Source organism: Apis mellifera, linkage group LG2 (genome assembly GCF_003254395.2).
Source record: "Apis mellifera strain DH4 linkage group LG2, Amel_HAv3.1, whole genome shotgun sequence".
NCBI lineage: Eukaryota > Metazoa > Arthropoda > Insecta > Hymenoptera > Apidae > Apis > Apis mellifera.
This window is the reverse complement of record NC_037639.1, coordinates 720,118-738,825: the sequence shown is the minus strand read 5'-3', so window position 1 is coordinate 738,825 and position 18,708 is coordinate 720,118. Positions and strand designations below refer to the sequence as shown.

Genomic DNA, 18,708 nt, shown 5'->3' with positions numbered 1-18,708 from the left:
ATATAAATATTTGTTTCTGTATTCTATATTTTCTATTTCAACTTATTAATTTTATTTAATATTATTTAATAAATCTAATTTTTGGATAGTATTTTTTAAAAATTCTATAGATAGACTTTTCTTATAGATTATATAAAATTTATAAAAAGAAAATTTAATTAATTTTATTTCATTAATATTTCATTTACACTGAATTTATGCAGAAAAATGTGCCATTTTTTTAAAAAATTATAGTATGTTTTATTATAATTTCTTTAATACTTAATCATTAATAGAATAATCTTTAATCATTAATACTTAATCAAAAATAGAAAGATAATTTTTAATTAATTTTATAATTTTGTATTACGCAAATTTATTATTAATGAAAAAAAATTTTAAATTATAAAATAAATTTAAATTTATTCAAATCTTTGATAAATAATCAAAGTACAAAATTATTTTTATATTAAATTCTATTTTTTATTATTATTAAAATAAAATAATATTACAAAAAAAACAATAAGAATTATTAAACTGCACATAGAAATATTCAATAGAATTATTATATATTGCATAAATAACATATGGCACACAAATCACGCGTGCACTGAACTCTACTTCCTCTAAGAATAAAAGACAGTTACATACATAAGAAAGTGATAGTTTACATTGCACGACAATGAAATACTATTAAATAGGATTGCATACATACAAATACGTGCGTTTCTGAATGAATATAACTTCAACTATATGAATAGAATGACTAATAAGAAAATACTCAAAATATACATAATTATATTGAAATCATGACATTGATATTTCATTACTTAATTAAATTATATTGATTATCATATTACATATAAAAAACTGAAAAACTTTTGATATACAATGGAATAAATATTAATATAGAAATTGTATTTTTCAATTTTGTATTTATATATAATAATTATAAACAATAAACAAAAATTCTCTATGACATAATTCTTTATATAGAAATTAAAACATTATTTAAGAAAAATTATTCACATATCTAATTTACTACATAATTAAATTAAGGAACTAGATATAAAAATGTCAGAATTAATCTCATTTTTCAATATTTTGTGATATAATTCTTTTTATACTGGATTTATCAATTATAGTGCATAAAAAATGTAAAATAGATGTCTTAACAATATTATAAAATAGCAAAGCTTTCTCTCTATTCGAATTCTATTTTTATACATAACATAGAAACTACAGCGCAGATTCAAGACGCATTTGCAAAAAGATAGTGATATATAGAAAGCGTATAAACTTAAGAATTAGAATTAAAAAGAATAAATTAAATTATTAATAACCAGTACTAACACCTCGAAAATAGAATTTAATTTTTGAATTTTTTTCATAAAATAATATTAATATTTTTTTGTTTTAAATATTAAGAGTTCATTTATTTCGATCTCATAATATAATATGTGACAAATAAGTCTATGACGATTTTGATTTAAATAAAATAATATATTTTATATACTATCAAACTTTTATATTTTATATATATATATGGACATTTATTATTTGTGACATTATTTGTGACATTTATTATAGTTAATAATAAGATAAATGACACTTTTCTTTTATAAAGTTTCAATAACGAGTTATTATTAAAATTGATAGCTATTAATAAAATTAATAGTTATTAATAAAAAAGCTATTAATAATAATTTGCTTAATGAATAAAAAACAAAAATTCATTTTTAATTTTTAAATGGAAACAAATATAATATATCTTAATTTTTATATTTTTGTATTTATTTTAAATATACATCTTTTTCTTTAATGTTTGTCTTTTTCTTTAATAATTATAAATATTGTTCAATTTCAATTTCGCAGGTCATGACTGTTAACAAATTTAATGTTATTTTTATAATTAATTTCTATAGTTAAACTTATACAAGCAATTGATAATTGCTAATAAATAGTAATTTGCTTGTATTACAATTCAGAATTTTTATAATTTTTGTATCAGAATCGCATTGTCGTATCGTTCATTCGATTTTAAGTTGGATATATATAAAACATACATTACTATCCAATTATGATTCATACGATCAAATCGTATTCTATTACAAAAATTATAAAATACCGAATTGTCATTTTAGTACAAACTTGTAATAATGCTTATATCATTTGTGCATTTAAGATCCAACGCATATAAATAATACGATGTTGTAATGATTTCATACTAATGATTTTATATGATTCAATAAGTTTAATATCACTATGTAATAACAAAATTTCTCTAAAGATTCTCTAAATTACATAATTAAAAATATTTGTCATGATGTCATTATTCATTTACAAGAATCTTATATATATATATATATATATATATATATATATATGTATGTATGTATAAATGCACATGAATATCTTATATTTTACATTATCTTATATTTTACGATCTCATAACGATAGTTGAAAATATAGTTTTCATAGCGAGATAACACGATCATACGATGTATCATTAGAAAAAATGTGTAATGTATTGCATCATTAGAAACATAACCTGCCAAAACATAGCAGCAAGATCACAACATATCGCTCGTTTCTATCGAGCTTTATACTCAACTGGCAGTAATAGAAATTTGGCAACTGCGCAACGAATCTGAAACCGGCTTAGGATGCTTTTTGATAATTGGACTTTCAACATAAAGCCTTATTCATAGAAATTTTTTAAGTGCAAACAAGTTAATTTTCATATTTATGTTAAAACAATTTTACATAATTTTTCATCATTATTTTGAATTTAGTTTTAAAATACGTATCGCGTTTTAATTCACATTCTAAAGAAAATAGAAACTGAATATCAATAAAAAATGCTATAATTGTATCTATATATAGATAAAAATACATTATTTAATAATATATTAGCAATATATTTTATTAATAAATTTTAAATAATTTAAATCATATGTTCAATTACATTTTCATACTATGTATTTCATTATTTTATATTTTTGTTTTTTAAAACATTAAAGCTCTACTTTTTCCCAAGTTAATTAATTATTATCTAAACATTAAATTTATTTTATCTATCAAAGATATTTATATTTTTATAAAAATTTAATAACTTAATCAGTTTCAATCAGTTTTAACAAAATTTAAATTTCTTTTTTTTTTCATTATAGTTTCATTATGTTGTTTTTAATATCTATTTAAATTAATATTTATTCAAAAAATATATATATATAAAATTTTTTTAAGCAGTATTCTATAAACGTATAAGACATTTAAATTAAAAAATAAAATTATGAGCACAAATTAAGAATTATTTTATTCTATTATTTTAATTAATAATAATAATTTTTTTTAATTTATAATAATTATATGAATATTTTTTCTCGTCAGTTATATATTTTATATTTTACAATGATATATTAAAAATAAAATAAAATATATAATAATATATTTAATTTTATTTTTAATTTCAAAATGTATCTGATCGTTAAAATTATATAATAAAAGTTATTCAAAATAAAACGTGTAAAGACATATGTATAAATATTTTTTGAATATAAAAATTTATATTTTCTAAAAAAATAAATAATATAAATATCGAATAAATAAATATTGAAAACAAAGATTTTATATAGATTTTATATAAGATTTTATATATAACAAATAGAATATATATATTCATCAATTTTCAGTTTTAATCAGATATCGGTTATTTTATTCAGAAAAAATATTCAAATTATAATTTAAATAAAATTTGATTTAAAATATCTCAAAAATTGATAAAATTTTCATTAGAATACAATAAAAAATTTGAGCATAATTTTTAGTAATTAGTACATAATTAATACATAAATTTATTACTAACTATCAAATATCTATAACACCATATCAAAAATCCAAAACATAATCAAATGTATATAAATATATATGAATACAAATGTTTACATTTAACGAAAAAAAATATTAAAACAAAATATTTAATTTTTTTATAATCAATATTTTAAATATGAGTTGCATCTATTCTATTCCATACTATTTTATCCTATGTTTATATATATGCTATAACAACTATCGATACGAATGCATGTTTGAAACTTGCATAAGAGATTTCAATGCATCTGTAAGGGGGCAGCACAAAACAGTGAATCAAAGATGAAAAATGAACGAAAGGAGCGCTGCAAGCAAAACCGGTCGACGTGTTCTCAACACGAAATTTTTAATTGAAAAAAATATTATTTTTAATGTTCATTTTAAATAAAATTATTCAAATAATGCAAATACTTCGATAAATAAAAAATGAAAACTTACCTGTTTCTCCTTATGTACAGAATGCATCGTCGGATTCAAACTGTAACTGCTGTATCCAACCTCTTCTAACCGACAAGGTGCGGGTTCAAGGTTTTAATTTTCAACAAAACGTCACTTGTCGCTTCATAGTAATTATGCACTCACTTTCTCGACACTATCACCTCGTAAATTTTTCTTTTTAAAACAAAGAAAATAATTTCTCAAACACATTTCTAACAACATATTCAAGAACGAAATTGTCAATCACGAAACAACCGCATGGCATGGCGACCGCGGTTACAACTCGACATATACAGTGTTTTAAACGATACGTCATATCCTTGATCTTTAATACTATTGGTTAGTTTTAAAAGGTTCAACCAATCAACTTTATAATTTTCTTACTACGCGGGAAAGTAAAGTAAACTTCATTAAAAATATTGAAAATGGACTTAAAAATTATATATTAGCTATGTCGTCGATGAATTTAAGATAAATTAAAAAAATTTTATAAATAAAAATATAAAAATTATTAAAAAAATTTAAAGATAAAAATAAACATATAAATTATTCAATATAAATTGAATTGTACTCTTACGTAAAATATAACGTCGCCATTATTTCACTAGTTTGGTCGAATTCAAATAATTAAATTTAATTAAGCTATTATTATTTAAATAATTATATTAACTATATAAAATAATTTATAATATTAATTATATATTAATTCGAAAATAAATAAAATAAAATAAAATAAAATAAATTTCTATATTTGAAAAAAAATTAAAAATAGAAAACAAAAATTAATTTTATTTTTTTACAAAAATTTGATATAATATTAACATAATACATAATATTTATCAATACTATAATATTATATATCTAAATAATATACATCAAATAAATTACATTGATTACAAGTAAAAAATTCTAATTTGAATAAAAAAAATAATAATAATTATAATAACTTATTTAAAAGTAAAAAAAAGTTATTTACAATTTTTATAATTTTTTTTTTAATTTTTTAATTTCTTTTATATCTTTATACACAGAAATTGTATCTTTATATAAAAATATATAAAAATATAATACAAATAATATAAAATAAAATATATAATATAAATAAATATATAAATATCATATATATTTATATATATTTCAAATAAATTTTTGAAAAAAATTTTAATATTTTTATCTCTTATTATATGTAATTATATATAATTATATGATTGAATAATATTTTTTATATTTCTAATTTGTAATATTATTATTGTAAAATAATATTTAATCAAATTTTATTTTGTTAATTATAATAATGATAATAAATTAAATAATATTTCAATAAATCATTTTTGAGCAATAAAATAAAAAAACGAAAGTTTATTTTAAATGCATTTATGTAAATAAATTATTATTTATTATAAATAATAAATGAAATTGAATGAATGAAATTGATTTAATGGTATATAAAAGTATTAATAGTAATGTAATATATGTCTAAGATGGCAGCACTTCATATACGCGTACTTAGATTGATATGTAAATTATAAAATTTAAAATCTTTCATGTAAACCTTTCATAATTTATAAAAAATTAACAAATGAAATGAAAATTGAAATATTGTTCTTGTTATTTATAATACTGGGTGACTCAAGAATAATAAATGTTTGTTAAACGTATGACCAAATAATGAATTATTTAAATAATTTGATAGGCACTGCAGTGACTGGTGATTCCAGTTTACAATTGAATAATGTTGAAATATTATATACTAAAGTACAAAGAGTTTATATGAAACCACAACATAATGAAGAGCGCCAACGAGAATTAAGAGTTAATGTAGAAATTCATGCAGGTATTAGTCCTGTATGTCGAAAGGTAACGTATTTTGTAATATTTGCATTAACCTATGTTGTATTAATATAATAGATATTAATTATCATTTTTAAAATATATTTTCATTTATTTATTGAAAAATATATTAAATGATCTAAAATATATTTTTAAATGATAAATGTTTTAGAAATTTTTCAATGACATAATTTAATGACATATATATTTATATTACAGAGTTTATGCGTTTTGTTAGCAGATGATGATGATCCTTGTTTTCTTTATTCTTTATTTATCACAGAAGATGATTTTAAAATTTTAAAGTCTCAACAAGGACTATTAGTAGATTTTGATAATTTTGCAACTCAATTAATATATTTATTAGAACAATGTCAAATACCTTCCACAAATGTATCAAAAACACCACCAAAATTTTTATTGCTATTAGCAGAAGAAAGTGGAGAATGGATTTTCAAACTGGTTGAAACAAATAATTTCAAACATTTATGTCATTTAAGCTTAAATATATCACCTGCAAGTGACTCAGATTTAAAAACACATATGGCTATGAAAATTAAACAATTGAAAGAAAATATTTTACAACAAAACAGAGATGCACTTACACTTGAAACAAGACTGAATGACTTGTCAAATAAAGTAGAAACAAAAACAAAAGAATTGGAACAATTGGAACAAAAATATATGTCAGAAAAGAATCAAATCCAAATATCTTCATCAGAACAAATAAGTCTTGAAAAAGATAGGTGTGTATAAATAATTTAATTTATATAACAAATTTTTATATAATTTAATTTAATAAATTACAAATATTTAATAAATTCTTAAATTATATATAGATTTGCTAAAGCACAACTAGAATGGCAATATCAAAGTGAAAAAGAAAAATTAGAAGTGGAACGTAAACATACAGAAATTATAAAACAACTTCATACTGAACTTGCAGAATTACGTACACAAAATGTAACATATAAAGATAAATTATCTCTTCTTGAAGCAACTAATATAGAACAATTTAAACAATTGCAAACTCTTGAGAAAGAACTTAATGTTGCTCAAAGAGATTTAAATTTATTAAAAAAACAAAATTCTAAATTGGATACAGATTATCATGAAAAAGATAAATCAGTAAATAGTTTAAAAACAAAAGTTGCTGTACTTGAACAAGAATTAAAAGATAAAAGTATACTTATTAATAAACATACAGAAATGTTAAAAACTGCCAAAGAACAAAAACAATATCTTGAAGATCTTTTAACTGAGAAAGAAGGTCAGTTACAACGTAAACAAAATTCTTTACGAAATTTAAGTGATGAACTAGTCAAAGCTAATGAAATATTAACAAAATTACAAAATGAACTTGCTTCAACAAAATCTAAATTAAAATTACGAACTAGTATAGCACTTGAACAAGAAAGATTACTAGACACTAAACAAAAAGAAGTTGGTCAATTAGAAAGTAAAATGGAAAATTTAATAAAAGAAACAGAAGATGCAAAAACAGAGGTTGAAAATTTAAAAGAACAAGTCAAAACTCAACAAGCACAATTAGAAGAAAAAGAAAAAATAATAAAAAATAATGATAATGGTAATTTAATATTTTTAATATATTTTAGAATAAAGTTTTTAGACAATTACAAATAGAGAACAATAATTTTTCTTTATATAATATTATTTAAAATAAAATTATTTTATAATATTATTTTAAATAAAATTATATTTTATTTAAATTTAAATGTTTTTGAGATAAATAGATAAAGTATCAGAAATATATATTTATTTTCTTATTTCATTTTCTTGTAAGGAAATGTTTACATTCAATAATTAATACTATTTTATTATATTTTTGTAGTGATAAGTTGGCTAAATCGACGATTAGCAGATAGTCAATCTCCATTACAAAATATTACTGCAGCAGCACCAATTACAGTACCATCTTCCATTCAATTAACATTACCTAGAACAAATAAATTAATTAGCAATAAATATGAAACACGTACACCTACATCCAATACAGTACAAATGCAAACAAATACATTATCCGGAGTGCCATTAAGAAATCCTATTGTACAAAATCCAAATATTAATCAAACTTCACGTATAACAGCACGATCAATGGGTGTTGGTATTACTGATAATACCATAGGCATATCAACATTTAATAAAAGTGGTCAAATCTCGAGTACTAGTACACCTATGGAACGTATTAATTCTTTAAATAAAATATCTGGAACTGCTGCAGCTTCTTCAATGCCAGTTATTATAGAAAATAATAATTCATCTGTACCATCAAATGGTACAAAGACAAAAAGTACAAGTATTACTCAACAAGGTGGATTAAGAAGAGCAGGTTTGTCTGATAAGCCAATATTGCCATCTGCATATTTTCCTAAAACCTTACATTGATTAAATACATGTACAATCAAGATTTCTAGTAAACATAAAATAATAACATATACATATCAAATTGTAATATTATCATATAAAAATATCAAATTATAATATTATTTGTAAAAGAAATAGTTAATGTTTTTAAATTAGATGTTTAAAAAAGTACAAAATATGTAATTATATAATGTAATAAGTAATAATATTAAGGCAAACTTTAGATTTCACTTTTAAAAATATAGTTCTTATGTGCATGTATTGTGAGAAAAGATATATATTTTCAGATATATTTAATATTTCCTTATGTCATTTAACTCTAAATATTTGATTTTACAAATATAAATAATATAAATAATATAAATAAAATTAAAAATCTATATTTTTGCAAGATTATTTTTGTATTTGTTATATTAATATTATTAAAAAAAAATATAAAATATAAAAATTGAAAAAAATTAAAAAGTAATTAAAAATTATATATTAATCATCATTACATGCACATAATATATTTTCTTAATATTATATCAATTTATAATTATGCTTTTATATAATTAAATTTATCAATATGTTATAATTTTACTGTAAATGTTGCCATATAAGGACTTTTTCACAAAGTTCTTTACAAGATTATTTATAAGTTACAATAACAAGTATAATCTTATAAAATCATAATTTTACTTTTTAAATAGGTACCTGGTAAAGTTTTTATTGTATAGATTAAAATATGTAAATATATATCTAATTATTATATTCTTTTTATAGCATGAAATATTAATCCATAATAAATTGAATAAGTAATAATTAAATAAAAAAATTAATAATTAGTTCAAAAAAATCAATGTGCCTTATAACAAAATTAGGCTAAAAAAATTTCCTATAAATTTGCATTTATAAGAAAAGATAAAATTTATATAATGTTGTTTATGAATGTAAATTTTTTTATGATTTTTAATAATAAATAGAAATAATTTGTACATATTTACATTAGATATTTTTTAAAAAATATATTTATTTATAATATAATATAATATTTTATATTTTCAATAATTATAGTATATATTATTTGATGAATAAAATAAAAATAGAAATAGAAATAAAATAAATTAAATTTATTATTTAATAATTTTTAAATATATTTTTTGTAATTTTTTTTCATATGCATTATTTGTATAAATATTAATTATACTTTTTTTGTATAATTTTGTAAATTTCTAATTTATAATCTATAATAAAGTATTTAATATACTTTATTTTGTCTAAAAATATAAAATTTCATTAAAAATGAAACATTAATTTTGCATATATCGATTTATATATTTATATATACGATATAATTTTTTCTTTATGGTAAATGTTTCGAATTATTATTAATATTTAAAAATATTAAAAATAAGTTTTATTGATATATAAAATATATTTGCTGAACATAGGCATAATGATTCGTTACAATATACAAATATAATAATAAACAGTATTAAATATAATAAATAAACATAATTTAATAAATGACCAATATATTTTATTTGATATATATATATCATTTTTGTACATAAAATTTTAATAAAATATATATTACATAAATACATATTTCTTGCACGTTTAATCCATCCATCTTTATAAATTAGTAAAATTTAATACTTTGAACATATTGCATAAAGAAATAAAAACTTAATATTAAATATATAATTTACTTTATTAATTATTATAGATGTAATAAAAACTAAAACTACTTAGAATAGAAGTAATAAGTATTTACAAATAAATCTTTCATTATATCCATATATGCTTATAAAATATTTAATTTTTGAATTTTATAAAAATAAATTTTAATAAATATATATTCTGTTAATAAGTAATTTATAAGAAACAAAATATTATAAAAACTTTATAAATAAAAATATATAATTTATTAAAACTTTTATCCATTAATTTATATTAACTGAAAATGTTGGTGCATCATCCAATGATAAATCTGTACATCCTACATCTAAAAGAGGGAGATCCATTCGTTTACGTTTTCGTTCACATTTTGGACATGGTTTACTAGCATTTAAACATTCTGCATGAAATACTGCATTGCAGGCTCCACACTAAGATCATATAAATTTAATAAATTATCAAATTAAATTTTATTCGTTATTAACTTCTATGTAATTATTATAAAAATATTCACTTACTCTGTATGTAGTTCCCATATCAAAAGGATAAATTACTTTTGGATTATTGCAAATTTCACATATAAAACCTTTCTGACTACAAAGCCAACAATTTATAACATGATTTCGTGCAAATTCTACTACATTTTGTAGTTGTTGCGCGAGAATTCCATTAGAGATATCATAAAGATCAGAAATAGAATATTGATGAACATGTTCATACAAATAATCTCTAGGTGTGACCTTTTTTTGTAAAGATTCAATTATAGGTTCACGACATGTAAATAAATAAGCTCTCAATAAATTTAATTGAATTCTTAATGATTGTAATTGAGCCATGGTATCTACAGCCATATAAATTCGTGGATTTAAAATTTTAAGATCTAATAATGTAGGACAATCTTGCAAATATGCTGCTGCCTTATTAGAAACAGGATAACATTTTAAATCCCAATTATATACTACTCGTGATGGAATAAGATATTCATTTTGTGACATACAATTTGAACAATAATAGTTACTAGAAAAAGAGCAAACATGTGCTTTTGAGAAAGTCATACCAATTGCGTGTCCACATTCAAAACAACTATAATTTTGTACATCTAAACCTTTCTCTCTGGGAAGTTTCCCCAATTGTTCATCAAAATTTATTGTAATCTGTAATCAAAACAAGAAATATTTAGAATTATATTTTATTTTTTATTATATTTATTATATTTATATTTAAACTTAAAACAAAATGCAATATAAATAAATTTTAAAAATATAATACAATTATACCTTATTTTCTGATCGAACTTTAGTTTCATCATTAGATTGCTGCTTTTTTGGATATTTTTTTAAAAATTCTTGAAGATCTGGGACAGATGAATTTCCAACAGTATGATAGCTTTGAATGATTGCATCATATGTAGGTCCATCACCTGGAGTACGAGGTGCATTTGTCCCAGAATCATGAGACATTACAGATGAAGTTAAAGAAGATTCACAATCTTCAAATGATGTAGACCATCCTAATCTACCAATTAATGAATTTCCTACTGTAGGTGCAATAATATCATGTGAAGTTTCATGATTTTGCACAATATTTTCAATTGCTGAATCTTCAATATCATTACACATATTAATTTCTGTATCATTTTTTTGATTTCCATTATTTAAAATTGTATGTTCTATTTCTTGTTCTTTTAATAAATCTTTTTCTTCTTCTTCTTCTTCTTTTAAAGGTGGAGTTTCTCTTGAATTATTGGTTAATTGATCTGTACCAATATTGTTTGATTTCTTATTAGCTAATATAATTTTTAAAGCTTCATCCTCTGTTATACAAACCATATTATTAAGAGCAGACTGTGATGAATTAAAAGAACCCAAACTACCAATTGAACTAGCAGTTTCAACTTCATCAAAATTGTCACTGTCTGTTATTTCTGTAGTTATTGTTTTTGCAATATCTACTGCACTAAATACTGGACAAGATTTCATTGGTGGCGACCATATGCCTGCTAATAGAAGAGGAGTATTTGACCAAAAATTTAATAAGCTACTATTACATGCAAGTTCAAAACATATGTGATCTAAACTTTCAATTAATCTCTGTGCAACTTCCACAAGATCTGTATCTCTAATGAATGCAGACCGATTATAATATGGTTTTAAAGCTGAATTATCTCTTTTAATAGCACCAAAGTAACTAGCTAAAAGACCTTCGTTTAAAGCTAATCGTATCCAAGCTCTGCAATATCCAACTTCTGTGGTAAGTTGGCTTAATGTTTGTATTTGAGCTATGATTTGTCGATGAGAGAACACCAGTAATGGACCCCAAAAACTTGGTTGTGGCACTGCATTGAAGTCTGGACCACTTAGAACTTCTGTTACTCGATTTAGAAGGCTGTCTTTTAAACCGTGTAAAAAGATAGCTTCCAAAACAGAACATAGGGTCATACTTTCGTCGCAATTGCCAATTGTATTGTTTTCTTCTACTCCTGATGCACCTTGCATTTCCATCACGCAAATATTTAATTGCTTTTGCAACGATTCTCTGATTAAGATAATTCTGTTGTTTGTCATTGAATTGACAGTTTTCAAAAACGAATTCATCTTTTTGAATTTGATATTCTACAATAGTCGTGTTACAATTTCTTCTTTTAAGCATCTTCGCGATTGTAATAGAAAAAAGTAAAGTTTAGAAGGTAACTTGATGGAATCATTAACCGCACAATTACGACGTAGTAGATATTACGTAAATTATGTTGGTATAATTCGAACATTACGCTGATACTGACAAAGAAACAAGGAAGTACTGTCAGAAGAAATATGAATCACACTCCGATAAGAATGGCACGCGAACTTCGAACCAGTAATAATCCATGTCAACGTTATCTCCTTGATGAATACGTAAGAATTAGGTTACACCAAACAAAACAAACAATTTAAAAATCTATTTTCAACATAAAAAATTTTAAGCACTGTTATAAATTGATAAAAATTGTGCTTTTAATTATAACAATATCTTAATATTTTCTCACACTTAAAATATTTCTTTGTTCCTTCTAGATTATGAATCAGCAACATTTATATTCGAACTTTTCTTTAACAGTAGTACATATCAAAACGATAGATTGCGCTGTGATATACATATACATACCAATATATCAGCAGGTGGTGCCTTAATGATATATGAAAACATATGTTTAAAAATTATAATATATAAATCTAAAGTTATTTGAAATAAACCATTATTTAATACATTGATATTAAAATATTTTTATAATAAAAGAAATTTTTAATTAAAAAAATTCTTAATATAAGAAAAATAAAAATATTCAGTTATCTATAATGTTATTATAAATTAATATAAAATAATCTTTCATTTAACTTAAATTTTATTTATATTATATTCTTATTGATTAATTTCTTGATTATTTTTTAAAAATTTATTTTTTTTCAAAATATTATTTTTAATTATTTTGAACTTTTTTACTTTTTATTATTTTATAAAACATAATTCTATAATTTTTCAATTTAAATTATTTTTTAAAGTTAAAAAAATATTAAATTTTGAAATACTTAAATAAATAAATTAATACTTTATGAATAATATATAATACTTAAAAAATGAATTGATATGATATAAATTATCATTTATTTATTTAATTTAAGATTAAATATTTTTTTATGCATTTAAAAAATTACTAATAACATGTTAATTATGATTGTTAAAATTGAATTAAAATATGTTAATTATTAAATTATATTAATAATATAGTAGTATATTAATAGTATATAAAAAATATAAAAAATAAAAAATAAAATAATAGTAATATAAATTAATAATATTAAACTTTAAAAAGATATTTCTTTATATGTTTTTAATGAATAATTAAAAAAAAATTTTTTAATTCATAAAAGTATTATTATTAGAGTATATATAATTTATTTTATATTTCTATAGTATGTTTTACTCATACATATGTATATATTCATAGAATATGAATAATTCGTTTTATATAAATTAACAATTAAATATTAATTATAATTTAATTATGATAAAATAATTATAATTAATATAATTAAATTATAATTATAATTTTAATAATTAATAACAAATACACACGCATGCGTAGTACATATATATATATTTTTTTTAATAAATAAAATTTATATAATTAAAAATATAATAAAAAAAATAAAAATAAGATTTATATATATATTTACAATTATATAAATATTAAAAAATTATATTAAATAATCAATCTACCAAAATATCGTTTTTTATTATTTGATGTTATTGAATGTTATAATATTGAATAATATTGAATTTTACATAAAAAAACAATTTTAAATAACATATTATTTTTTAGTATATTGTATTTAATATGTTGTATTTAAAGTAAATATTTTACGATTACGCATTTATATAATGATTGTAAAAGTTATATGTTCAATAATCGCATAAGTTTAATGAATACGTTATAAATGAATATGGAAATTTCTAAATATTGTTTTAATAGATTATTAGTTACTTAATTATATATATATTATATTTAATTAATTTTTATGTTTTAAGAAATTTAAATAAAAAAAGATTAATTTCATTATTTTAATTATAATATTTAAATATTGAAAAAATATATAAATATATTTTTTATTTAATTTTGTTAGTGCATTTATCTATTTTATTTCATTTTAATAAATAAATATATTTTTTTGAATATAGTAAATAAGAATAATGATATTTTTTAATTATGTAAATAATATATTTTAATTATGTATGTAAATTCGTTTTATATAATTTTTTAATTTGAAAGTCGATAATTTCTTATACAAATTATATATTATTTTTTGACTTATATAACATATGTAACATATGTGTAACATACATAATTATATAATAGTAAATAAAAATCCTATTGTTAAATATATATATCTGTATTGAAATATTAATTTAACGCTTTAAAAAAAAATTATAATCTTGTAATATTTAAAATAAAAATATCCTAGTTAGTTATTTAATTTATCTATTCTTTCATTTTAACAATAAAATTTAAATTATATAATATTATAAAAAAAAGATAATAAATAAAAAGTTTAACAAAATTGAAAAAAAATTAACAAAATTTGAATACTTATATTTTTCTTTATCGAATTTCCAAAATATATTGAAAAAAGTTTCAATTGAAAATGTTAAATTGATTTTTACAATTATTTTTTTAAATTAGTTTTTTTTATAAAAATCTTATGAAAAATCTTCATCGTATTTGATCGCATTTGCTATTTACTTTACTACTTATTTCTCTATCGTTGAAGTAAATTTCTAAAATATCGAGCAAAGACTATCAAATAGTCTTCGAAGGAAAATAATTTAGGAAATATATGACAGTTGCTTTAGATTCTATAAGCAAGTTTTCTTTGCTATTAAGTTTTTCTTTCTTTGCTGTTCCTATATTTAGATATGCACTTAGCGCATCTCAAATGTTGGAACAGGTATACCTTGTGTGAATGACCGAATACGTATGATAGGACGATGCGTGTTCGTTTGACGATGGTAGGGTTCTGGTATGGAAAAGAAGAGAGATAGAGGGGTAACAGAACAAGCGGGAAGAAGTAAGCAGATTTAACACGAGGACAACGAAGCAAATAGTAGAATCAGGGCCGTAGCATTCTATCAATTATTGTCTTATTACTATTTATATGTTTTCAATAATTAATCCTTAATAACGTTATATAATGTAAATTTTATGCATCGATATATCTAGCGTTTTTTAAGTTTTATTTGCCTTTTAACATTCTATTATAATTTTATATTCAATTATTATATTCCTTTATTTATATTCTATTAATTTGATTAGTGTTTAAATTAAAGTAAAAGACTTTATTAAATTATTTTTTATTGGCGAATAAAATATTGATTTTAGAAAATTAAATTATTGTTGAAATGTTATATATGTAAATATATATTACGTATATCATAGTATATTGTTAACAATCTTTTTGTTTGCATGTATATGCATTTATTATGGATAAATTTATTATAACGTTTTATAACATGTGAAATATTTTGCTTTCAAAATATTAATAATATATTGTTTAATTTTATTTTTATATAATTCGAGAAAGCTTCAGGAAATGTTAAAATTAAAAAGTATCAAATAATGTATCTAATAATGTAAATTATCATGAGAATAAATATATATATTTTAAATTTAAATAACTTCCTTCCTCTAAGTAAAAGAGTATATTGATGTTCGCATTTCCTTTCTACACAACATTGAAAACAATATCTCTCAACATTTTCTCACGACTTACCGTTGCATAGAAACTTTCATGCTATTTTATCAAAATGAATCTAAAATTGACAAAATAAATAGTGTAAAAAAAAATATTTTATTATTTTATTGAAATATTACACTTGTGATCAAATATAATTCTAATATTGCAAAAAGATTTACATAAAAACGTATCTTTACTTTAAATTTTTTATTAAATATAATGTGATTAAACACATATAAGAAATTTAAATTTTATTCATTCAAGATATTTCTGTAACTATTCTTTTCCTTTATTTTTGTCATGAGTATTGAAAATATATTTCTTTTAATATTCTAATTTTATGATTATAAAAAGGATACATTTTTATCGATAATAATTTAAATAAACATTATGAATAGAAATACAATGTTTTCTTTTCGTTACATTTAAGAAATTTCATTAAATGCGAAAATGTACGAATGCAAGAAACAAAATTTTATGATTATAACATTGGAAGAAAAATGTCAAAGCAACTAGGTTTTATCGACGGCACTGAGAGCTCAGGTGGCGGTAGTAGTGGGGAGGATAGAGACCGAGGGTGTTGGGTCGTTCGGTTGGTGCGCGCGGAACAGTGACGATTCGACTGGTCAAGCGGTTGGGGTTTATGAGCATAACTGATACGTCGGTGATAAGAGAACGCGTGCGTTTCAATAACAACATTCTACATTTAATAAGCGTTCCCGAATGCTGTTTTCACGATCTCACATTTGGAATTTGGGCAGAGATTTGTTCGTCTCATAAAGAAAGAAGAATTGTTTCAAAGCGTATTTAATGTCGTGACGCTGTTATCGAACGATTTCGGAGTGCACATGTGTCATGGATGTCAAGAAGTAGGCGTCGTCTGTGTTAAATGCCAAAATCAAATATAACATGACATCCCGCGAAACGGAATGTAACATCATAGTGTATAAGTTAGCGAAAAAACGTGTTGCAGAAAAAGGAGCAGAGAATCAATGTTATATACGTTATTCAGGGTGCGCTGAATAATTGATTTCCCGAAAAGCAAAGTACAAATATCTCATAGACGCTATCCGAAGCCGTCGCTAAATGAATCTAGAGCTAGAAATGTTACCTTCGAACACGCTCGAGGTAGAAGTCGGGAGTTCATCGTCTCCGAGAGGATATGATACGACGAGTAAAAGTTTCCTCCTGGAGACGATGCCCGGTGACTTGCATACCGAAACAGCAGCTTGCCGTTTCTTAGAGGGAGAGGTCGTTGCTCGATGTCAAGAAGAAAGCAACGAGACGACCAAAACTATACCGGAATCAGAATATTCGAAAAAGAAGATCGAGTCGGCTGGTAGTAGCAGATCCATCAACGATCACCCGTGTCAAAGTTTTTCCAAGGTTTCCACATCTTTGCAAAGCCTCGTGCGTCGAAAAAGTCGAAAACACGGCGCATCCTCGTTACCTTTGGACGTAGAACTGTCGACGTATTCTCTGCATCCTAGTTGTCTTATCGAACCACCGAAAGAAAACAATGTCAATGGTTATAGAAACGACGAAGAAGCCGTTTGCACAACCACGCGTACATCCACGCTTATTTACGCTTCTTCCATGCAACTATCATCCAGAGGTGACAATAATATGCAGGATACTACCTCGCTGACGAACAACGTCGCGACTGTCACTACAACCGCTGGCACTAATAACCTTACTTCTTCGGTCAGTGGCAGTCGTCTCAGTAATACCGCTACGTCTTTGATAAGGACTACCAGCGTGATCACGGCAGGACCGTCCACGTCTTCCTGGAACAATTCCGCGGAGGAGGAGTTGGATTACGTTGTTGATCCGGTTCAAGGAAACGCTTATTACAAGGGACAACTTCTTGGGAAGGTAAGAAACAGACAGAAAAAGGAGAAGCACTTATCGATTTTCTTCATCTTTTTTTTTTCTAATTTTAGAATGTAACTTTTTCGTCAATATTTTACTTCTTCTCTTGCTTTATGATCTTATGACGATAATATATTAAAGTTAAAAGTTATTTAAAATATTATATTTAATGCAAAATGATCAAATACTTAATTTATATTCAATAATATAATAAAATAATTCATCTTGCAATATGAAATTAAAATTATGTTATGATATAAATATATATCTAATTTTATTTTATTTTTAATTCATATCACGAATAATTTGATATTTTAACACTTAATAAATAATATCAAAATAAATTCTTTTATTTCTAATTATAATTATTTTTTAGAAAAATTATTATAATTAAAAGAATTTT

The 18,708-nt window shown here is 21.8% G+C and overlaps 4 protein-coding genes across 7 annotated transcripts in view; 2 read left to right on the top strand and 2 right to left on the bottom strand.

Moving 5' to 3' along the window:
- LOC100576733 (inositol-pentakisphosphate 2-kinase) overlaps window positions 1-4,593 on the bottom strand; it is a 271,738-nt gene extending 267,145 nt beyond the window's left edge. For all 3 annotated transcript variants that reach the window (XM_026439232.1, XM_026439230.1, XM_026439231.1), the window contains exon 1: window positions 4,291-4,593. The gene's annotated coding sequence lies outside the window, so the exon portion shown is untranslated. The remainder of the gene's footprint in view (window positions 1-4,290) is intronic.
- A 1,188-nt stretch (window positions 4,594-5,781) lies between these two features.
- On the top strand, window positions 5,782-8,634 carry LOC412516 (spindle assembly abnormal protein 6 homolog). The gene is made up of 4 exons (XM_395972.7): window positions 5,782-6,147; window positions 6,340-6,866; window positions 6,960-7,708; window positions 7,973-8,634. The coding sequence occupies exons 1-4, from the start codon at window positions 5,959-5,961 to the stop codon at window positions 8,524-8,526; spliced, it is 2,019 nt and encodes a 672-aa protein (XP_395972.4). The 5' UTR covers window positions 5,782-5,958; the 3' UTR covers window positions 8,527-8,634.
- A 1,379-nt stretch (window positions 8,635-10,013) lies between these two features.
- LOC412386 (pleckstrin homology domain-containing family M member 1) lies at window positions 10,014-13,270 on the bottom strand. Its single transcript, XM_395844.7, has 3 exons — window positions 11,445-13,270; window positions 10,686-11,321; window positions 10,014-10,598 (listed from the first exon to the last, which is right to left on the bottom strand). Exons 1-3 carry the CDS (start codon window positions 12,759-12,761, stop codon window positions 10,434-10,436), a joined length of 2,118 nt encoding a protein of 705 aa, XP_395844.3. The 5' UTR covers window positions 12,762-13,270; the 3' UTR covers window positions 10,014-10,433.
- Window positions 13,271-16,989: 3,719 nt separating this feature from the next.
- LOC726051 (serine/threonine-protein kinase PLK1) overlaps window positions 16,990-18,708 on the top strand; it is a 49,625-nt gene continuing 47,906 nt past the window's right edge. Inside the window, exon 1 of one of the 2 annotated variants that reach the window (XM_026439029.1) lies at window positions 16,990-18,308. In XM_026439029.1, coding sequence (XP_026294814.1) covers window positions 17,520-18,308 — 789 coding nt within the window. In that variant the 5' untranslated portion in view covers window positions 16,990-17,519. The remainder of the gene's footprint in view (window positions 18,309-18,708) is intronic. The other variant, XM_026439030.1, reaches the window with a different exon arrangement.

Excerpts from the sequence above, each read along its gene's own strand:
- LOC412516 (XM_395972.7), top strand. The coding sequence starts at position 5,959 with ATGAATTATTTAAATAATTTGATAGGCACTGCAGTGACTGGTGATTCC. Across the intron at positions 6,148-6,339 it reads TTAGTCCTGTATGTCGAAAG|AGTTTATGCGTTTTGTTAGC; the intron begins GTAACGTATTTT and ends TTTATATTACAG. Across the intron at positions 7,709-7,972 it reads AATAAAAAATAATGATAATG|TGATAAGTTGGCTAAATCGA; the intron begins GTAATTTAATAT and ends ATATTTTTGTAG.
- LOC412386 (XM_395844.7), bottom strand. The coding sequence starts at position 12,761 with ATGAATTCGTTTTTGAAAACTGTCAATTCAATGACAAACAACAGAATT. Across the intron at positions 11,322-11,444 it reads AAGTTCGATCAGAAAATAAG|ATTACAATAAATTTTGATGA; the intron begins GTATAATTGTAT and ends TTTTGATTACAG. Across the intron at positions 10,599-10,685 it reads ATATGGGAACTACATACAGA|TGTGGAGCCTGCAATGCAGT; the intron begins GTAAGTGAATAT and ends ATATGATCTTAG.